The sequence below is a fragment of the Ovis aries genome, chromosome 18, assembly GCF_016772045.2.
Source record: "Ovis aries strain OAR_USU_Benz2616 breed Rambouillet chromosome 18, ARS-UI_Ramb_v3.0, whole genome shotgun sequence".
Lineage (NCBI taxonomy): Eukaryota > Metazoa > Chordata > Mammalia > Artiodactyla > Bovidae > Ovis > Ovis aries.
In genome coordinates this window covers 31,073,077-31,091,692 of record NC_056071.1, presented here as the reverse complement: position 1 = coordinate 31,091,692, position 18,616 = coordinate 31,073,077, and the positions used below count along the sequence as shown (strand labels likewise).

Genomic DNA, 18,616 nt, shown 5'->3' with positions numbered 1-18,616 from the left:
ATTACGTTTTTAAACAATTTTCACAAAGCATTTAACACCAAAAAAAAAGTACAGAGAAAATGAAAATCATATAATAAGAACTAATTTTTTTTTTTAAAGGCAAGAAACAGACTGCCTACGAAACTTTACTTTTCCATGTTTTTTATATTTCTTCTGATGAGTTCAAAGGAACTCCCCGGCACTCTAGGAGTGGAGACACTGGGTCCAAGCACCCTGGTGTGGCTCTGGCTTCTGTGGGTAGAGTCCCAACAGCCTACACTGCCATCAGCATGCTCCCCGACTAAACGAGTAGCTCTCACCTTGAAACAATTTTCATCTGACATGAGCTGCTCAGCTTTCCGCTGATATGCTGACTCCAGGAGGCTCCTTGACGTCTGTGTGTTCAACTGGCCGCCTGTGGCCCCATTATTGTTTTCTGCCAGGTACAGGTCTGTCACTTGCACACAGATCTCATCACTCACGATATGCTGCAGCTGGAATCAAGCAAAGGCAAGTCATCAGGAACCAAAGTTACAGTTCTCCCCATCATACACTTGGCCTTCCTTCGGTGGTTCCAATCATTCAGTTAAAAAAAGGGTTTTTTTTTTGGTTGAAAATTTTAGAAAATTAATCATATAAAATCACTATCTTATTTTCCTAGAGAATAACTGAGCCAAAATCGTCAACCATATCATTGGTCCATGAGTAAAGTATTCATATATATTTAAGAGCAAAACCATAGGTAACTCAGAATGTGCTACTTATTTAAAATTCTAGTGTTGGTCACTTGGTCGTGTCTGACTCTTTGTGACCCCACGGACTCGAGCCCACCAGGCTCCTCAGTCCATGGAGTTCTCCAGGCAAGAATACTAGAGTGACAACTCACTCTTCCCCACCCAGGGACTGAACCTGGGTCTGCCACACTGCAGACAGACTCTTTACCAACTGAGCCACCGGTTGGCTCATTTAAAGTTCATTTAAACTGAACCATTTAAAGTTCTAAGTTACTTAAAAATTGTTTTACATGAAAGAAAATTTCTACGGCTTGCTACCTTTACGGCACTTCTTTAACATTTATAATTTGCTTTCACACATATTCTCATTTGATCCACACAACTACCCTGGGAAGCAGTCTGGATAGGAGTGCCCTATCCAGGGCACTCCTATATGAGATATTTATATGAGATAAATGTACATTTTAGATAAGAAAACTCACTGTGTGCTAAGGTGAGGAGAGGGAACTTGGAGAACCATGAAAACAAGATCCATTCCTATATTCAAAGCCCTGGTACAAAGTGAAATTCAACAGGCCCTGAAGAAGCTGTTGCTGAATTAATCCGTCACTGGCACTCAGCTGAAGGAGCTAAGTCAGAATGAATATTCAAGTTTCTGGACCCCACGCCAATATTCTTTCTAACACATTCCCTATTTTTCCACATCTGATAATAAAAGCATAGTATTTAAATTTTATGCAAATAAACTCATTTTCAATACATGTCAATCATGATTGACTACTGGTAACTTCTGTGACTATCTTATTAAACTCTCTGATACCTAGCAAGTTGAACCCTTCAGAGATTCCATTCTTACAGGTCATGATGATATAATCTATCATAAAATAAAAATTCCTTCAAATGAAATTTTACCCCTTAAAACACCACAGGATGTGAAAAACAGATAAAGAAGAAAGCAAAACATTAATTGCAATAACTATTTTACTTTAAAATTCTCATAACCACTAAGCCATTCTATTTTTAGGAAGATACACTCTTTTTGAAGCACTAGTAACTATGACAACTACTTATTTTTAACATTTGAAAAAGTCTTAAATGACAAGTATGTGTATTTGTAGATAAACGGACAAAATGAAAGGTCAGACGGTGAGTCACCTGCTGGTGGTAGAAAGGCCAGCAACTGGAAATGGTTAAATTACAACCAGGCCATACAACAGCTTTTAATGTGACTGTTAAAACAATGCTTATAACTTGAAAACACAGGGGAAAGCTTAAAACACAGTGTTTAAGAGAAAAAAGCAGTGTTAAAAAAAAAGTATACAAAGCATGGTCTCTACTATGTAGATACATCTTTATACTTCACTGTTAAAGGTCACCGACTCCTTTCACACCCTCTTCTTGGATTTCTGGCCCCACCCAGTCTTTGGAAAGGGCAGCATTATAAATCTAGGCACAACTAGGCAACTCCCAACCCAATGCCAGGCTTGTCAGATTCTCTATCCTACTAAACTGAAATGACACAATGAGTGTGTCCGGTAGACAGACATTTTATAGAGGAGCACCTGGATTGGAAAGGTTGGTCATGTCAGCGCTGAAAACACTCAGGGGGCCGGATGTTCATCTGCAGAGAGAAGCGTGAGGATGGGGGGGATGTCCAGAAAAGAGGCATGCCGGAGAGGGAAAAAACCTTTCCAGTCTAGTCCCCATCTGGTCTGGCCATACTTTCAGTCCCACACTAGACATTTATGAGACTGCCTACTGTATTCCTAAGCAAACCCGTATTAAACTAGTCTGGAAAAGTAAGCTAAATATATGGTTTGACCCTGCAATGTATATTCGACCTCAATAATGAACTCTGGGAGAACAGCAAAGGATTTAAGGAGAAATGTTATGCCTCCAATTCAGGAGTTAACCTGAGAAGCATAAACATATGCTTTTAAAACACTAGATTTGGATTTTTGGATACAATCTGTCTCCATAAAAAAAAGACTGGACCTTATGTATTACTGACTCAAAATCATCACCAGGTGCTTCTAGTAAATGGACTAATCACTAATCTATTGTTTAAAAAATCAACTGTGGGCTTACAAAAAAAGAAAAAGCTGGTTGTATTGGATTTTTAAAGTTGAGCTGATAGTATGAAAGACTTTACTTCTAGCTCCAGCAACAGCGAACTTGTAAATAGAAACATAAGCACATGGTATGGTAAGCGGACTCTTATATAAATTTAGGGGACATTCCAGTGGTCATGTATGGAAGTGAGAGTTGGACTGTGAAGAAAGCTGGGCGCCAAAGAATTCATGCTTTTGAACTGTGGTGTTGGAGAAGACTCTTGAGCGTCCCTTGGACTGCAAGGAGATCCAACCAGTCCATTCTGAAGGAGATCAGCCCTCGGTGTTCTTTGGAAGGAATGATGCTAAAGATGAAACTCCAGTACTCTGGCCACCTGATGCAAAGAGTTGACTCACTGGAAAAGACTCTGATGCTGGGAGGGATTGGGGGCAGGAGGAGAAGGGGATGATAGAGGATGAGATGGCTGGATGGCATCACCGACTTGATGGACGTGAGCTTGAGTGAACTCTGGGAGTTGGTGATGGACAGGGAGGCCTGGTGTGCTGTGATTCATGCGGTTGCAAAGAGTCGGACATGACTGAGCAACTGAACTGAACTGAATAGGCATTAGTCTCTCAAAAATTATGACCATAGATGATTATATCCATGTAAAGATTTCTGTCTCTCAACATAAAGACCTCTTAAGGGAAAGCCTAATAACCGCTTCAACTTGCAGCTTCCTCCATAACAACTTTTGTGAAGATGCCAAGATTCACTTATTCCTTGACTTTGAGTAGATCCTATGAGAGGGGTGCAAAGCCACACATCCTTCTAAACTCAAGACAAAAGCAAGAGTACCTCACAAAGGATTCCTTTGTGATTTTACCTAAGGAAGGCACTTTCCACTTTAAAGAAAAAAGTGGGACTTCCCTGGCGGGGCAGTGAATAGGAATCTGCCTGACAACACAGGGGACACAGGTTCAATCCCTGGTCCGGGAAGATTCTACATGCCTCAGGGCAACTAAGCCCATGTGCCCTAGAGCACGTGCTCTGCAATGAGAAGCCTGATCACCGCAATGAAGAACAGCCCTCTGCTTGCCATAATGAAAGAAAGCTCATGTGCAGCAACAAAGACCAAGTGTAACCAAAAATATATAAATTCATTAATTAAAGAAAAAAGTGCACTAACAACAGACTGATACCTTTGAGAACTCAGAACAAAAGGCAAAGGAATGGAAACCTATTACATGTTATTTGCTATAAAATTATCATTGTTGTAAAGAACAACATATCTACAAACTCCCAGGGTACCCCAAGAATAAACCACAAAGCCAACTACAAACCTAACACAGAGGGAGTCTCAGATAGTGAGGCGGACAGAGTATTATAAAAGATGTTATACAAAACCCTTCCTGTAAAAAGAACTTCAAATGTTAAATGAGGCAAGTCCATAGAATTACCAACATCTATTCAGACAGTAAAAAAATCCACCTGCAATGCAGGAGACCGGGGTCAGGAAGATCCCCTGGAGAAGGAAATGGCAACCCACTCCAGTATTGTTGCCTGGAGAATTTCATGGACAGAGGAGCCTGGCGGGCTCCAGTCCACGGGGTCACGAAGAGTCAGACACGACTGAGTGACTAACACTTTCACTTTTCACAGAAGAGAAACAGCTCACACCTGGTAAATGACATAAGAGCTGGGAAGACAGGTCAGGAGCTGGGGGCAAAACCTCACATCTGAGGTAGGTTCCTCCTCCCAGGGCACACTGAGCAAAGCAGTCAATCACATGGCTGAAGCCCTTCCACTCAGTTGACAGGAGAAATCCAACATCACATTAACCTCTCCCTCCCCTCTACAGAACCACCTGTTCGTTAACACTATCACATGAGAAAACGGCTCATCTGTTCCCAGAAGCAAACTTGCCCCGTCTCTTTCCTGACCCACCTGTAGACGAGGACTGTCTCCCTCCCCAAGCCTCGCCCGCACCACACCCTCACCTGTCTGACAATGCTCTGGATGAGTTTGTCCATGGTAAAGGCAATGTAGGCATGAATGGTGAACATCTCTCTCAGTGAATCTTCGTACTGGGACGAGTCTATGTTGCCATCCAGCAGGCTCCGCACCATGTCCAGGAAAGCTGGGTAATAATCTTCTACATCAACATCCACTGTGGGAAAGAGGGGAGAGGTGAGGCCTTACCCTGCTAAGAAAAGATGGGAAGAGAGGGCAGGGCAAACCCCACAGCTGGCCTGAAAAGCACTTTACAGAACAAACCCTCGGTATTCAGTCTGCTGCAGACAGATGAGATCTGACAGGTGGCCACAATCCCAGCACTGTCTATCAAAGGAGAGTGACGCTGCAATTTCAACAGTGGCTTTTAACCCTCTGACTGACCAAAACACTTATTTACAGTACAGCCTGGCAACGCGTGACATGAGAGCAAAATATCCCAGGAAAGAAGTTTCTTCAAAAAGCTGTCGGCTCCCTGCTAGGAGAGGAGCCTGCAAAGGGAGTATCCCCCACATGGGTTACTTGCTCAAATAGCTATTTCAATGAAGCATAAACGGCTGAAGAGAAAAGGCAGACAGAACCGAACACGAGCACTGAGAAACCTCTTAGGAACACGAAACTAGGAGGGCAGATTAAATCCTTTATGAATAATGAAGTATCTGCATTTGTCAAAGTCTTTTTGTTTAAAAGTGGATTCTCAACATGGTATTTCACAAATTGCATCAAATGATCTATACCTGCTGCATATGAATCACCTCAACCACCAGATAGAAACCTTATCCGTTGTTACAGAGACATCTGGCAACTAACAGCGCACAAGGAAAGGTGGAAGGACTCCACCTTTAGCTTACTCAAATAAGACCTATTTACATGAAGATGGCAAATCTCATTTCCAGTGCTGGCAATCCAGACAGCAGTGCAAGGGGGCTACTGGTTATGTTGTTTCCTGATCTGGGTGCTGGTTACACAGGTGTATTTGCTTTGTAAAAATTTACTAAGCTACGCAATTCTGTATATGTGTTGTACTTCAACAAAAAGTTCACTACAATGAGAAAAATTTACAAAGAGAACTCTTTGTCTTTGACATTTAGCTACCTCTTTGTAAAGTTTATACAGGGGAAAAAAGGCTCTGAGAGCAAAAACTGAGTCCATTTCCATTTATTTGAAGTGTGATGGATTCATTCAATACAGGCAAAACAGGACAACTACTATTTAAGAGAAGCAACTGGCTTGAGTTTCCTAACAGAACATTACCTTGTTCAGATCCACAGCAGAGGCATGGGCTGTGCTATTGCTGTGAAAAATGCTTTCACGTCAGAATAAAGCTATGAGTTCTACTGGTGCAAACCACGTGAGCCACGATCAGTGGAGGCTTGGCATTATTACTCAAGAACGAACTGTTAGCCTCAAAAATCAGGTTAAGCCAATGGTCAAGCCAAGATCAGGTCATCTTTCTTGTTTCCACCCAAGCAGAGGGAATCGCCACACTGAAGTCTAAAAGATGTCTCTCTCAAGCTAGGATTAATCCAGATAAAGGCTTTTAGAATTAATTTTCAAGGTCATTAGCTCTCCAACAGATAGATGGCCAGGGCTTCACATGGGCTTCTTACATTACCAACAGTTAAAAAAAAAGGTAATTCACTCCAAAAATGGGTTATTTCCTAAAGAACACACAAGAAGGTTTCACAGAAGAGCTTTGGCTAACAGCTTAAGTACCTAACTTACAACCTGAAGGGAGATCTAGAAGCAAGTGGCACAGAATCACGTAGAGCACGTGGAGGCTTCCTCAACCTTCCCTTATTTTCCTTTTTCTGAGTTTTCTATCTTCATTCCTGTTCTGCTGTCTCAAACCATCTCCTGAGTCCCCATCTCTTTTTTTGTAATTGTCTCAGGCACGAACAGTTGTTCTGTCGTGGAGTGGAACCAACCAACTATGATGCTTCAGTCATTCTCTGTCCTTTCAGAGAGACCTTCCATTTGGGAAACTGACGATGGTAACTGACACCCACTTCCTTGGTGTCCACAGTACCAGCTACTGAGGGTCTATGATCTAAGCAAGGCACAGGGTGCTTTGCATATTTCCCCCAATTCTCCCAGCAGCCCCACAAGATAACAAGTAGCACCTCCAGTTTACAGAAAAACAGGTTCAGAGAGTTTAAGTAAGGTCACGCAACCAGTAAATTGCAGTGCTAGGATCTGAACCCAGCCAGCCTCGAAGAACTGCCTGTGCTCTATGCACTAACATAAAAGAAAGCAGTCCTGAGTCTAACTAGGTCCTGCATCCCCGAGCTCTCACACCTTCTGCAGACCGACAACCCTAGCACTCACTAGGTTCTTTGAGACGCAGCTGGATGGCAGGGCTGTCACTCTTGTCTCGCTTAATGCCCAGCACTTCCCGTTCCCACTCTCTTTCTCGGTTTTCTTCTTCAATTTGCCGTTCAGCTTGGGAACAAATCCGAAGCAGCCTCAAGCAGAGTATCTGGTGCAGCCGCATAAAGATATACCAGTTATTATTAACATAGAAGAGGTTGTACACTTCATCCATCCCTCTTAACTTCTGAGCTGCTGTGTTACTAAAGAGTAGCTTGGACTTAGGGGGACTGCCCCCAACACCATTGTGCTTCTTAGCCGCCCCTGTGGCTTCATCTACATCCATCTCTTCTTCTTCCTCTTCCTCCACATCTGAGAGATCACCTCTCTGAGCAAAGAGCAGATCTGGAATAAAATGATGCATGATTTGCTTGATTTTATATTTGTCTTCCTTCTGAATGCCTGTCTGCCTCTTCACGTGGTGGATAATCAGAGCAGCAGCATCTTCCAGAATCTGCTTGTCTTCATAGGCAAGTGAGAGGTGTGGGCCAACAGGTACACCAGCATTTTCTTCCGTAGCCTGCTCTTGCCTCTACCAGGAGAGAGAGAGAGACAAAGTATTATGTGACAGCTACAAAAGCACCAGGCAGACCTACGAGACTACACTAGCAGTATGTCCATAATGGCCACTATTTTCCAATCGAAAACTTCCAGAAACAAACAGATACTGTGCAAGATGTGGTTTGATACCAAAATGACTGGAGGTACCATGACTGGTACCTCCCAGACACTGAGATTTTTAAAAGACAATAGGACAGAAAGGGGACCATCTTCTAAAATTTTACATTAGTACTTATGGAGGATACGATATGAGGTCTAAAATTTCCTTTAAAATACTTCTGGGAGTGAGGAAGGTGGCAGATATAACAGAACTGGCAAGACAGGGAGGAAATTAAATTTATGTCAGTTCATTTTACTGTTCTCTCCCTTTTCATGTATGCTTGATATTTTCATAATAAAGTTTAAAATTCAAGATCACGCCCTTCTAGAAATTCTCAATCATACTCTATTTGTTTCTATCCATCCCCTAAGACTATGAGCTCAAAGAAACAAGGATTAACTTCTTATTCATCTGTGTATCCTAGCTCCCAGTACTCTACATAATCCTGAAGGATGCCGAATAAACAAGGATTAGAAAGTCTGGGGGCAATTCTCTGGTGGTCCAGTGGTTAAGACTCCATGCTCTCAGTACCAAAGGCCTGGGTTCAGTCCCTGGTGGGGGAACTGTAATCTCACAAGCCACACAGCATGGTCAAAAACAGAGAGAGAAAGAGTGTGGGGATTGAAGATAGTATTTTAAGTTGTGGAAAGTTGAGATAGGCTACAAGAAGGAATATAAGGTACTGTTGGAAGGAAATACGGAGAGAAGTGGAAGAGGGTGGCAGTGGGCATGAACTATAACCAGGATGGAAAACTGGGAAACCAGTAAAACAGCTCAGTGAGCCTTAGATTTAAAATGGTAGAAGAATTGGGAATAGAAGTCTATCCTATGAAGCAACAATCAACAAACCTTGGAGGGTCTCAGGCTCATATAACAAAGGTAATTTGCAGGAGTCAAAGCTATGCTGAGCATACAGACTGGAGACTTCTCACAAATGTTGAGACCCTCGACTCACCTCATCATATATACTCTCAATCTCATTGAGTAAGCTCTTGGACCTCAGGACCTTGGTGTCATTTTGTTTAAAGTTGATGCCTTGGTGGTCCAGAGATTTCAAATAGTATTTCTCATTTTGCTCTCTCCACACCTTGTTAAAGCCTCTCTGAGCTTCTCGCCATTCTTCCTCTTTCATCTTCAACCTAGTGGGGTGGAGGGTGGAAAAAGAAAGACATAAGAGTTCAGAGGAGGGAATTTTAAGGCAAGGAGTCATATTACACTTGTAGACTGGAATCCTCACTCTGCCATATTAGCCACGTAAGACTGCCTCCTTATCCGTAAAAAGAGGATAACAGCACCTCATCCCACAGGGTTTAGAAGTAAGAAATATGTCAGGTTTACTTTATTTCAAAGGTCAACAGGTACAGCAGATCTGTCAAATCTGTTGGCAACTCTGGAATAAATTTATTCAAGCTAGTCTTGAACTCTGATACACGAGAAAACTACTCATTCGGGACTTACTATGGGGAAGTAATTTATCCCAAAGTCAGAAATCTTGCAGAGAACAGTTATTTCTCAACCAACATTCCACAGAATACCCTAGAAAAGTAGACTCTCTTCTTTGGCCAGCTAAAACAAAGTGAAACAAGTTTCCCTGCTACAGGACTTCTGAGAATTGTCATTATGCTAATGCAAATGCGAATGTCCAAGAGCAGAGAACTTGAGCAACAATGGATGCTCCTCTAGACAGAGCCTGGAAGTTCCAGCAAAAACAACTGACTGAGCCTCTGGAAGAGAGGAGAGAAAAATCAAAACCAGCACTAGAACTGAAGGATATCCTCCACCTCGAAGACAAAAGTTAAACACTACTGGCAAGAAGGCAAACACCTTCTGCCAGCTCTTGAGAGGAAGACTGGGGAGGAACAAGAAAATCTGGGCACGTGTGACTGTGCAGTGGATAAGTTTTTCCAGTGGTGATACAGGACCAGATTTTTAGGAGCGCCATGGACTTCGAGGAGCCTGGGGCTCAGCCCTGGCCTCCTCGATACCTACAGCCTTATTTTAGGTGGGTTCAACAGCCCCTCTATACTTGGTTCGAAGGTTGGTTAGAAGAAAGAAGACATTCTTGAATTTTTATGGGACGCTAAGGCTTTTTAAGTAACATATCAATTTCATAAAGACAAAGTGATTTTTCTTATTAAAAAACAAAAGATGTGAACATCGGTTAGTACTAAGTGGCAGGAAGGTGGGTGGCTGTTTTCTTCTTTGTTCTCTATTTTAAAATATCCCCCTAAACACACAGAGCATTCCAGTATGGACTGGAAAGGCTTGTTCTCTGCTGTTGGTGACACAGAACCCCATCAAGAAGTTCCACTATCCCACACTATCCACCTGACTTCCTACAGCCGCGGTTGGAGAGAAATGGAGGTCTCAGGGAAAAACTGGGCTGAAAAGGAGAATCTTATTTAATGGGACACTAAATCTGTTGAGAAGTGCACTAAAGCATGAAGGGCGTATGCACTCAGGTACCTTTTAAGGACAATTGGGACAGCAATGGAAGGGTTCTTCCTCAGACCATCAATGATGTCAGCTGCTTTGTCAGCATATATCCTTTGGAGTGCTTTTCGGTGGATGACTTCCGATGTGCCCCCGAGGGTGTTGTCCAAGCGAAATTTAGCTTGTTCTTCGGCAGACAAGCGGGAAAGTTTCTTCTGTATTGCTTCCAGAACCCGGATAGTTGCCAGATTGGTCTCTAAAACTACATCAAGCTATTGAAAAAAAAAAAAAAAGACAGTGTGCTCAGGACCCAAATCAGAACAGAATAGCTGTCAGGAGTAGAAGGTAGAAGTCAAACTCCCTGGATTTGAATCTGGGCTCTGCCATACCATAGCCATATAAAACTGTTAGCTTATCAGTAAGACAGGAATACCACCACCTACTCTCACAAGGTTGGGTTCTGGATTTAACAATACAACCCACATAAAGGATTTAGCACAATACCAGGCACACAGCAAACATCCAAACCCTGAATATTCACTGAAAGGACTGATGATGAAGCTGAAGCTCTAAAATTTCGGCCACTTAATGCGAACAGCTGACTCACTGGAAAAGACTCTGATGCTGGGAAACATTGAGAGCAGGAGGAGAAAGGGGGTGACAAGAGAATGAGATGGTTGGATGGCATCACCAGCTCAACGGACATGAATCTGAGCAAATTCAGGGAGATGAGTGAAGGACAGGGAAGCCTGATGTGCTCCAGACCACAGGGTCACAAGGTCGTCTTAGCAACGGAACAACAACAAAGCAGTAGTTGATACTTCTAGCGCCACCAATGTGGTTTATTGAGGATGACCGGCCCCCATGCCAGAGGGACCTAGGAGGAGGCAACCTTACTGACACTTTCCCCTGAACTTTTGTGAATTACTCAGATCTGTTACAGACAATAACAACCACTACCACCAAATCCCAAAAAGATCATTCAAGATATTAAATCAATCTCATGAGTAAAGTTTTTCAGAGTAACTTGAGATGTTTAAATGTTTAATGTCTTTTTGCACATCTACTAACAATAAGAGCATTACTTAAGGGCTTCAATGTTGTATTTGTGAGTAACCATTTAAATTTTCACTGAATATTTCTGACACTTTATTTTCTGGCAAGGGCCAAGCCTAACCTGGTTAAAGACATGACTAGCAACCTTGAATTAACTTTTTTCCAAAGCTTAACACAAAATTTTCCAGATGAGAAACAGAAAATAAAGGAAATAAGCAGTCTCAAGAGTCCATGACTCTGTATAAGTGTTTCCTAATTTTCTAGTTTGAGGACTATGGTAGTCATTTTGTCAAAAATTTTAATGCCCCCTTTCCCCAGTTATGGATAAACGATGGCTTGGACTTCCTGGCTGCCTTGAGATTAGCTGCTGCTGCTAAGTCACTTCAGTTGTGTCCGACTCTGTGTGACCCCAGAGAGGGCAGCCCACCAGGCTCCCCCGTCCCTGGGATTCTCCAGGCAAGAACACTGGAGTTCAGAAAACTGCCATTTCCTTCTCCAATGCGTGAAAGTGAAATAACTTGGTCGTGTCCAACTCTTCGAGACCCCAGGGACTGCAGCCTACCAGGCTCCTCCGTCCATGGGATTTTTCCAGGCAAGAGTACTGGAGTGGGTTGTAGGGCCGTGTAACTAGCTCTGACCTATGAGCTGTTAACAGGTGAGTCAAAGTAACATCTATTACTTCTAGGCTAGCGCATTTAAGGGTGCAAGATCCATCTGAGCTTTTCTCCTACAGTCATGGATACTGTTCATGATGGTGCCACTCTGACAGCCCAGGTCCCCAAGCAATTCTGATGAGTGGAATCTTCAGCTGAACATCAATGCACATGCAGTATGATAAGGAAATAAATCCGTCGTTTTCAAGTCACTGGGATTTAGGGGTTGACTATATTACAGGAATATTAACCAATCCTGATGCATAAAGGATTCAAATTAGTCTATCCCATCCAATCCTCAGCATGTACATGTGCATACATACACACATTTCTTTCATCTTCACTACTGCAATAACAAGCAGGAAATGAGGCTGATGCCTCTCCTGTGCAGGGATACTAGTTGAGAATAAGAATATCCTGTCAAAAACAGGCGTCAATCTCTGCTAACCCATCACTGAAACTGACTAAACATAGGTTAAAAAAAAAAAAAGAAAGAAATGCTTTCTTCAGCTTGATAAAACTTTACACAGAACTTAATATCTGTCATGACTGAGTTTTCTGCAAATGGTCAAAGTTCCTCATAAACACGGGCCCAGCGGACCAACCAACATGTGGTTCTTCATTCAAAACACGCCAGAAACAGGGGAAGCAAGTGTGAAGGGGAATAACTGGCACAGAGCTAAATCAGTATGGGTTAAAAAAGGAGCAAAACATCTCCCACCCATAGGAAGAGCAGGGACAGTCAGTTTTATATAATAAACACATTAAAAAGGAGGCATGTAATTTTCTCTCTCTAGACACATTTAACATTCCCTTTTTGTTGATATCGGTGAGCCAGACATTTAAACACACTGGGAACTGAGTCTGTTTCCAGTACTCCCACTCCTGGTATCAGGGCTCTGGACCAGCTCATTTCTTCACTCCAGCTCTTTCCTTCCCAACTACTTTAAAATGAAGTCCCTAACTCAACTTCCTTTCAAAAGGAGACAAATCAACATCAGAAATATGACAGAAGAGTTTCATTTCTCACAGGAGAGCTAGTTTGCTAACCATGTTAGTAAGATACCTGCTAAAAATAAAAAACACTTTAAGATAAGCAATTTAAAACAGCTTCCAGAAAGTTTTCCACTAGGTCTTAAATTACTGATTTTAAATACTATGTACAACACAATAACCTTTAAAATGTCATTAAAAATTCAAAGGAGTATTATTCAGCCATCAACGGATAATTTCAGTTAAAAGGGCTAAAGTGGCCTTTTAGATAAGTCACATTTGTTATGAAAATATTACTAATATACCTGACAAAGTCACAAAACATGGTAAATACAAGAAGCATTTACCACAGAAGAATATGAGCCTCTTGCTCTTTGGTCTTAAAAGCCAGTCCTCTCAGGTAGGTATTTAAGATATCCTCTTTCAGAATCTCTCATTTCCCCAAACTTCAAATGATAAAGGAGCTTGTACCTCAAAACGTTCATCTTCACAACGATAGATATGTTCTTCATACTGAGTTTTCTTGGAACTAACAAAGGTGGAGTCCTCAGACCAGGAGGGGAAGGAAACCCAGGTATCATTTAAAACCTTTGGGTAAAAGAAGAGAGATTGAAACAAAAGTGTAACAAAATTTTCTGGTGATTAAGCTTTCTCAATTAAAAAAGACAAAACTTTAGGGGAGGGAAGAAACAGTTAACATTACAAGTTTCACCCATAGCAAGTGAAACTGTGTAGCAAGTTTAAAAAGATAGAAAAAAGTTCTCAATATAAGTACAAAACATTTTCTTTTGAAAAAAGACAGGAAAGGATTTTGATTTCTTCATTCGTATAAATTCTCCATCCCACATACCACTTCCTTCTGGAGGAAGCTGAGGACTCAGGGCTGATGCCTTCCCTGGAAGGCCTTACCTCTTTACAGAGAGGAGTCCGTCCCGTACACTTGGGCTGCTGGTAACTCTTCGGTAGAGCTCGATAGCTGGAGCCCAACCGTTTACAAGAGGCATAATCTATCTCCATGGCAATGCCCTCTGTGGCCCGTTCCTTTGGAAAGGTTTCCAGGTGTACAGACTCCTTATAGCCCAGAAAGTTTTTAAACCAATTAAACAATTCTGGGAATTTCCTAAAGAATCAAACCAAAAAACTGGTGAGCAATTAGAAGTATTATGCAGTAATGCTGAGGTGTGACTACCACTATTTGATGTAGAGTCAGAACTTTGCTATCACTGGACAAATTCCAGTGACAATTATTACTTCTTGCCTAATAAGTACTGCTTTTGAATACCTGGCTTCTCCTTTTCTTACAGAGTGCTCTAAGATCAGTCAAGGTGGTGGTGCAAGAACTATACTGAAACAAGGCAATAACCAGCCATTCTTCTAATCAACAATATTGTTTCAAAGTTCAGATAATTCTTTGGTTGTCAAAGTCAAGATTCTAGAACCCTGGAAGAGACTGGTCTATATAAAACATCCAACATTGGTCAGGGGATCAGGAGACCAGTAGTCTTGGCCAATGTGCCCTCTGCCAATCTTTTCATCTCCATAGTTGAACTAGAAGACTTCACAGAGGACTCTCTTAGCACTAACATTTTATGAGTCAACTGACCCACCACAATCAAATTAATTTTGTCTATCATTTACTTGCACAAACTAAGTTTTATTTTACTTCCTTATCACACACCAGGGCCAAGCTCCTGACTCCACTTACCCTAGGAATGGAGAGACTAACTGCACAAGCTCCGCCCGAGAGATCACCTCCTGGTTAAAGATAACAAGACAGCGCAGGAAATTTTCATAGGCCTCTGCACTCCGCAGAGCCTTTCGGACCTTATGGAGACAACCGAAAGAAAAATAATTCAGTGAGAAATCAAGAGATCCTGGCTCACTTTTAAAAGACTGGGGAAACTTGAACTGTTATTTGATGATATTAAGAATCAATTTTGTTTTTTTTAGATGTGTTAATGCTTATGTTTGAAAAAAGGAGTCATTTAAAAAGGAAACTTAGGGACTTCCTTGTTGGTCCAGTGGCTAAGACTCTGTGCTCCAAATGAAGGAAGACCAGGTTCGATTCCTGATCAGCAAACTAGATCCCACGTGCTACAACTAAGACCAGATGCAGCCAAACAAATATTAAAAAAAGAAAGAAAACTTAGTACTCATGGGTGCAATATTGTATCATACGAGACTTGTCTCCAAATAACCCGGGGTAGGTGAGAGTGCACATGGAGCAGGCGCAGCAGCTGGAGCTGAGGCCCGCCGAGGCTGGTGATGGGTGCACGTGCTGTCATCTCACCACTCTCTCTAATTTCACATGCTTAAAAATGCCTGTAACAAAAGTTCTGAAAAAAGAGGTCCTGGAGTACACAAGACGTTTACTTCTCACAAGCCTGATTCTCTGAACCATAAGAGTGTTGCCCAAGCTTTGGTTGCTTCGCCTAACGGATGTTTACAGAATCTTTTCAACACTCTTTTCAAACTCTGGTAATCCTGACTAATAACCTTTTAAAATAAGCGACTTTTGTTCTCTGGCTTGATCTGTTTCCTTTCTCCATTTCTCCTTTCTTCACAGTGCTGAGAATTTTAATAACCCAAAACACTAATCATTTCCCTGAATTATCAAGCAAACTCCGGACTTTCTTTTAGTATGTCTAAGAAATAAGTACCTCGAAAACAACAACAAACACCATCACTATTTTTAAAATTAACTTGTTCAGTCCCCTCCCCTCACCCTTTCCTTGCCATCTGTTGGCTGTGACCTGGACTTTCACATTTGCCTCAAAAGCACCAAGTGCCCAGGCAGCCCTCAGAAATGGTTCAGATCAGAGTCATGGACTCAGGAGGCACCAATCATGGAGATACTAAGTGATTTGCCCTTTTGCAAAAACCCAGAGGTGCAGGACTTTCCTGGTGGCTGGCTCAGTGGTAAAGAATCCGCCTGCCAGTGCAGGAAACATGGTTCAATCCATAGTCTGGGAAGACCCCACACGCCTCAGAGAAACTAAGCCTCTGGGCCACAACTGCTGAGTCCACGCATTCTGGGGCTAGTGCTCCAAAATAAGAGACGCCACGGCAATGAGAAGCCTGTGCATCACAACTAGAGAGTAGCCCCTGCTCATAATCAAAGAAAAGCCCTCATGACATCAAAGACCCAGCGCAACCAAAACTTAAAAAAAAATCACCTGTGGAGCTCTGACAACATACAGTTAAATCAGAATTCCCATGACCCAATATTCAATACCACAAATAAGTTTCACAAGCAATCAGAAGGTTACAAGCCATTTAAAGTCCTCAACAACTGGTGCACTGACGTGCTTCACTATATACACCTGGGTATCTACAATAGAAGCACAGTAGTTTGAGAGTAATATCATGCACTTCCTTTATAGCTTTTTTCCACAAGGCAAATGCTATATTTTGCTGCAAACTATTTCACAAAATTAAAGCAAACAGTGTTACCATTTCTCTAGTTGTGCTAACAGTTCTCAAAGATGGCAAGGACCTACAATTTGAAATCTGTGTTAGAAAGTACAAAGACCTAACCAGCTTGATGCCTTAAAACAAAATCTTCTTGGGGACAAGGCGATTTTCTTTGGGCATTAGTAGCTAATATTAGGGGTCTTCCAACTGGACGCAGTTTTTCAAAGTGAGGCAGGGCTTCCCAGGCGGTGCTAGTGGTGAACCACCTGCCTGCCGATGCAGGAGACTTAAGAGACCCGGGTTCAATCATATCCAATTCATTTATTACTCACCTTATCAAAAAATAATGATTCCGTTCCTACACCATGCTTGCTGGCATCTGCCATAGAAGAATCTTTGAGGCTGAGCAGTTTGGGTTTCTTCTGTAAAAAAGGAAAAATATAAACATGTAAGATTCAAAGAGAGGGTTTCTCTGGGCTTTATGTTCTTTTCTGTTTTTGCTTTCTTGGCTGTGCCCCGTAGTGGGATCTTTGTTCCCCAACCAGAGATTGAACCTGGGCTTCCGGCAGCGAGAGGGCCGGATCCTAGCCACTGAACTGCCAGGGAATCCCCTGAGCTTTATTATCATCTCTGTTCTAAGGTTCCATCACTAGCCACCACTGATTAATAATTTGCAACAAATGAGAGAATTCAAGTCACTAACTTGCTTTATATCTTAAAAGATTTCCACTTATCTTCCCTATTTTTCAGATTGCCTGTCATTTCCCCCCAGAGGTTCACAGGTCATTCTACTTGCCAATAACTCTTTCCATAAATGGTCACAGCATTACTGTGATGTTAGAATGAATATCCTTACTTTTTTCCATGGGCTAAAAGTAACTTTATTAGGAACCAAACGCTATTGCTTTATCTTCCTAGCTGTGGAGGCAGAAGAGGCTATAAAAATATCTGGACTACACAGTAATCAATCTTTAACCTTTACCTTTAAATAGTTCAACTGAAAAAATCATGGGAAAAAAAAGTTTATTTTCCTAACAGAAGGAATAACTACCTTGTCAGTAATATCCACTCGGACCAATTTAAGACTGTTATCTTAAAGCAAATGAATGGGTCATACATAACCCCAGGCAGAAAGTTTACTATAAAGAAATCACCTCTCAGCTGCCTGTGAAGAAATGCACCGTCCGGGAGAAGCAGCACATTTACCTTCGCCGTCGGACTGCGTTCTCTTAGGAGCCACAGCCTCTGCCTTACACTGCCTAAGGAAAAGGCAGACAGGGAATCCTAACCTCCCAATATAGGATTTCCACCTGCGGGTAATCAAGTGTGGGAGAAGACCAAGATTGGCGCCTATCTGCTGACCTGATTCTTGCTACTCGTATTACTAAAATTCCTTACTAAAGGGAAGAAACATACACGATTACTATGTTCGGCTGGTTTCAAAGGGAGAAACCATTACAAACGTTGAAAAATAGTTCAACAGTCCTTCAAAAGTGTCAACACCTTACAGGTCACTCTTTAGTGGTTATTTGCTTATTTACCAGTCACTTCTTACCATAAGATATTCCACTAGCTTTTGTTATTCTTTAAATTCTAAAGACATATCTACCTCTTCAACATCATATACAGCTTCAGAATTCACTGAAACAACACTCAGTACATACACAGAGCCCACTCCCTAGCACTGCTGCCCCACGTCAACAGGGAGAGAGTGGGCTCAGCTTTCTGCAGGCAGACCATCAGGGTTTACCCTAACAAGGAGCACCATGATAAGTCACTAACAGGAGTTTAAGACCGCCCTCTGCTGTACCCCCAAGGTCCTTCCTTGGAGATTAAGATGAGGCAGATAAGATCTGGCAACCCAACAAAGAACCTTGGGGAGGACAGGCCTCTAGACCAAGGAGATCCCACAAAGCATTTGCACTTTACTCACAAGAGGACCTCAGAGACCACTGACTTACTTTGGAAATAATTATTAATTTAATCAGCTTCTTTCTTAGTACAAAGCAGGAAAAATTAAGTCTCAGAAACCCTTGGCAGGAAACAAAGAAATAGATGAGAGCTAATAGCAAAGAAGGGAGAAACTATAAAGAAAACCTGTAAGAACGCAAAAGTAATTGGAGCAATTTATATTCTAACATTCCTTCACAAAGCCAGATAAAAAGCTTTGCACTGAGTTTATGTGACATACACCAACTAACTTCAAATATCCAGGATCCAAGTGTCAGCCTTGCGCACTGTCTGCTACTACCGTTCCT

At 42.0% G+C, this 18,616-nt stretch overlaps 1 protein-coding gene across 4 annotated transcripts in view; it reads right to left on the bottom strand.

The window, feature by feature from the left end:
• SIN3A (SIN3 transcription regulator family member A) overlaps nucleotides 1–18,616 on the bottom strand; it is a 65,987-nt gene that overhangs the window by 13,548 nt on the left and 33,823 nt on the right. For all 4 annotated transcript variants that reach the window (XM_060401414.1, XM_012098665.5, XM_015101977.4 and 1 more), the window contains exons 9-17: nucleotides 16,691–16,780; nucleotides 14,650–14,768; nucleotides 13,854–14,064; nucleotides 13,416–13,532; nucleotides 10,276–10,514; nucleotides 8,765–8,948; nucleotides 7,107–7,680; nucleotides 4,766–4,935; nucleotides 300–473 (exon numbers count right to left, since the gene is read on the bottom strand). In XM_060401414.1, coding sequence (XP_060257397.1) covers nucleotides 300–473; nucleotides 4,766–4,935; nucleotides 7,107–7,680; nucleotides 8,765–8,948; nucleotides 10,276–10,514; nucleotides 13,416–13,532; nucleotides 13,854–14,064; nucleotides 14,650–14,768; nucleotides 16,691–16,780 — 1,878 coding nt within the window. The remainder of the gene's footprint in view (nucleotides 1–299; nucleotides 474–4,765; nucleotides 4,936–7,106; nucleotides 7,681–8,764; nucleotides 8,949–10,275; nucleotides 10,515–13,415; nucleotides 13,533–13,853; nucleotides 14,065–14,649; nucleotides 14,769–16,690; nucleotides 16,781–18,616) is intronic.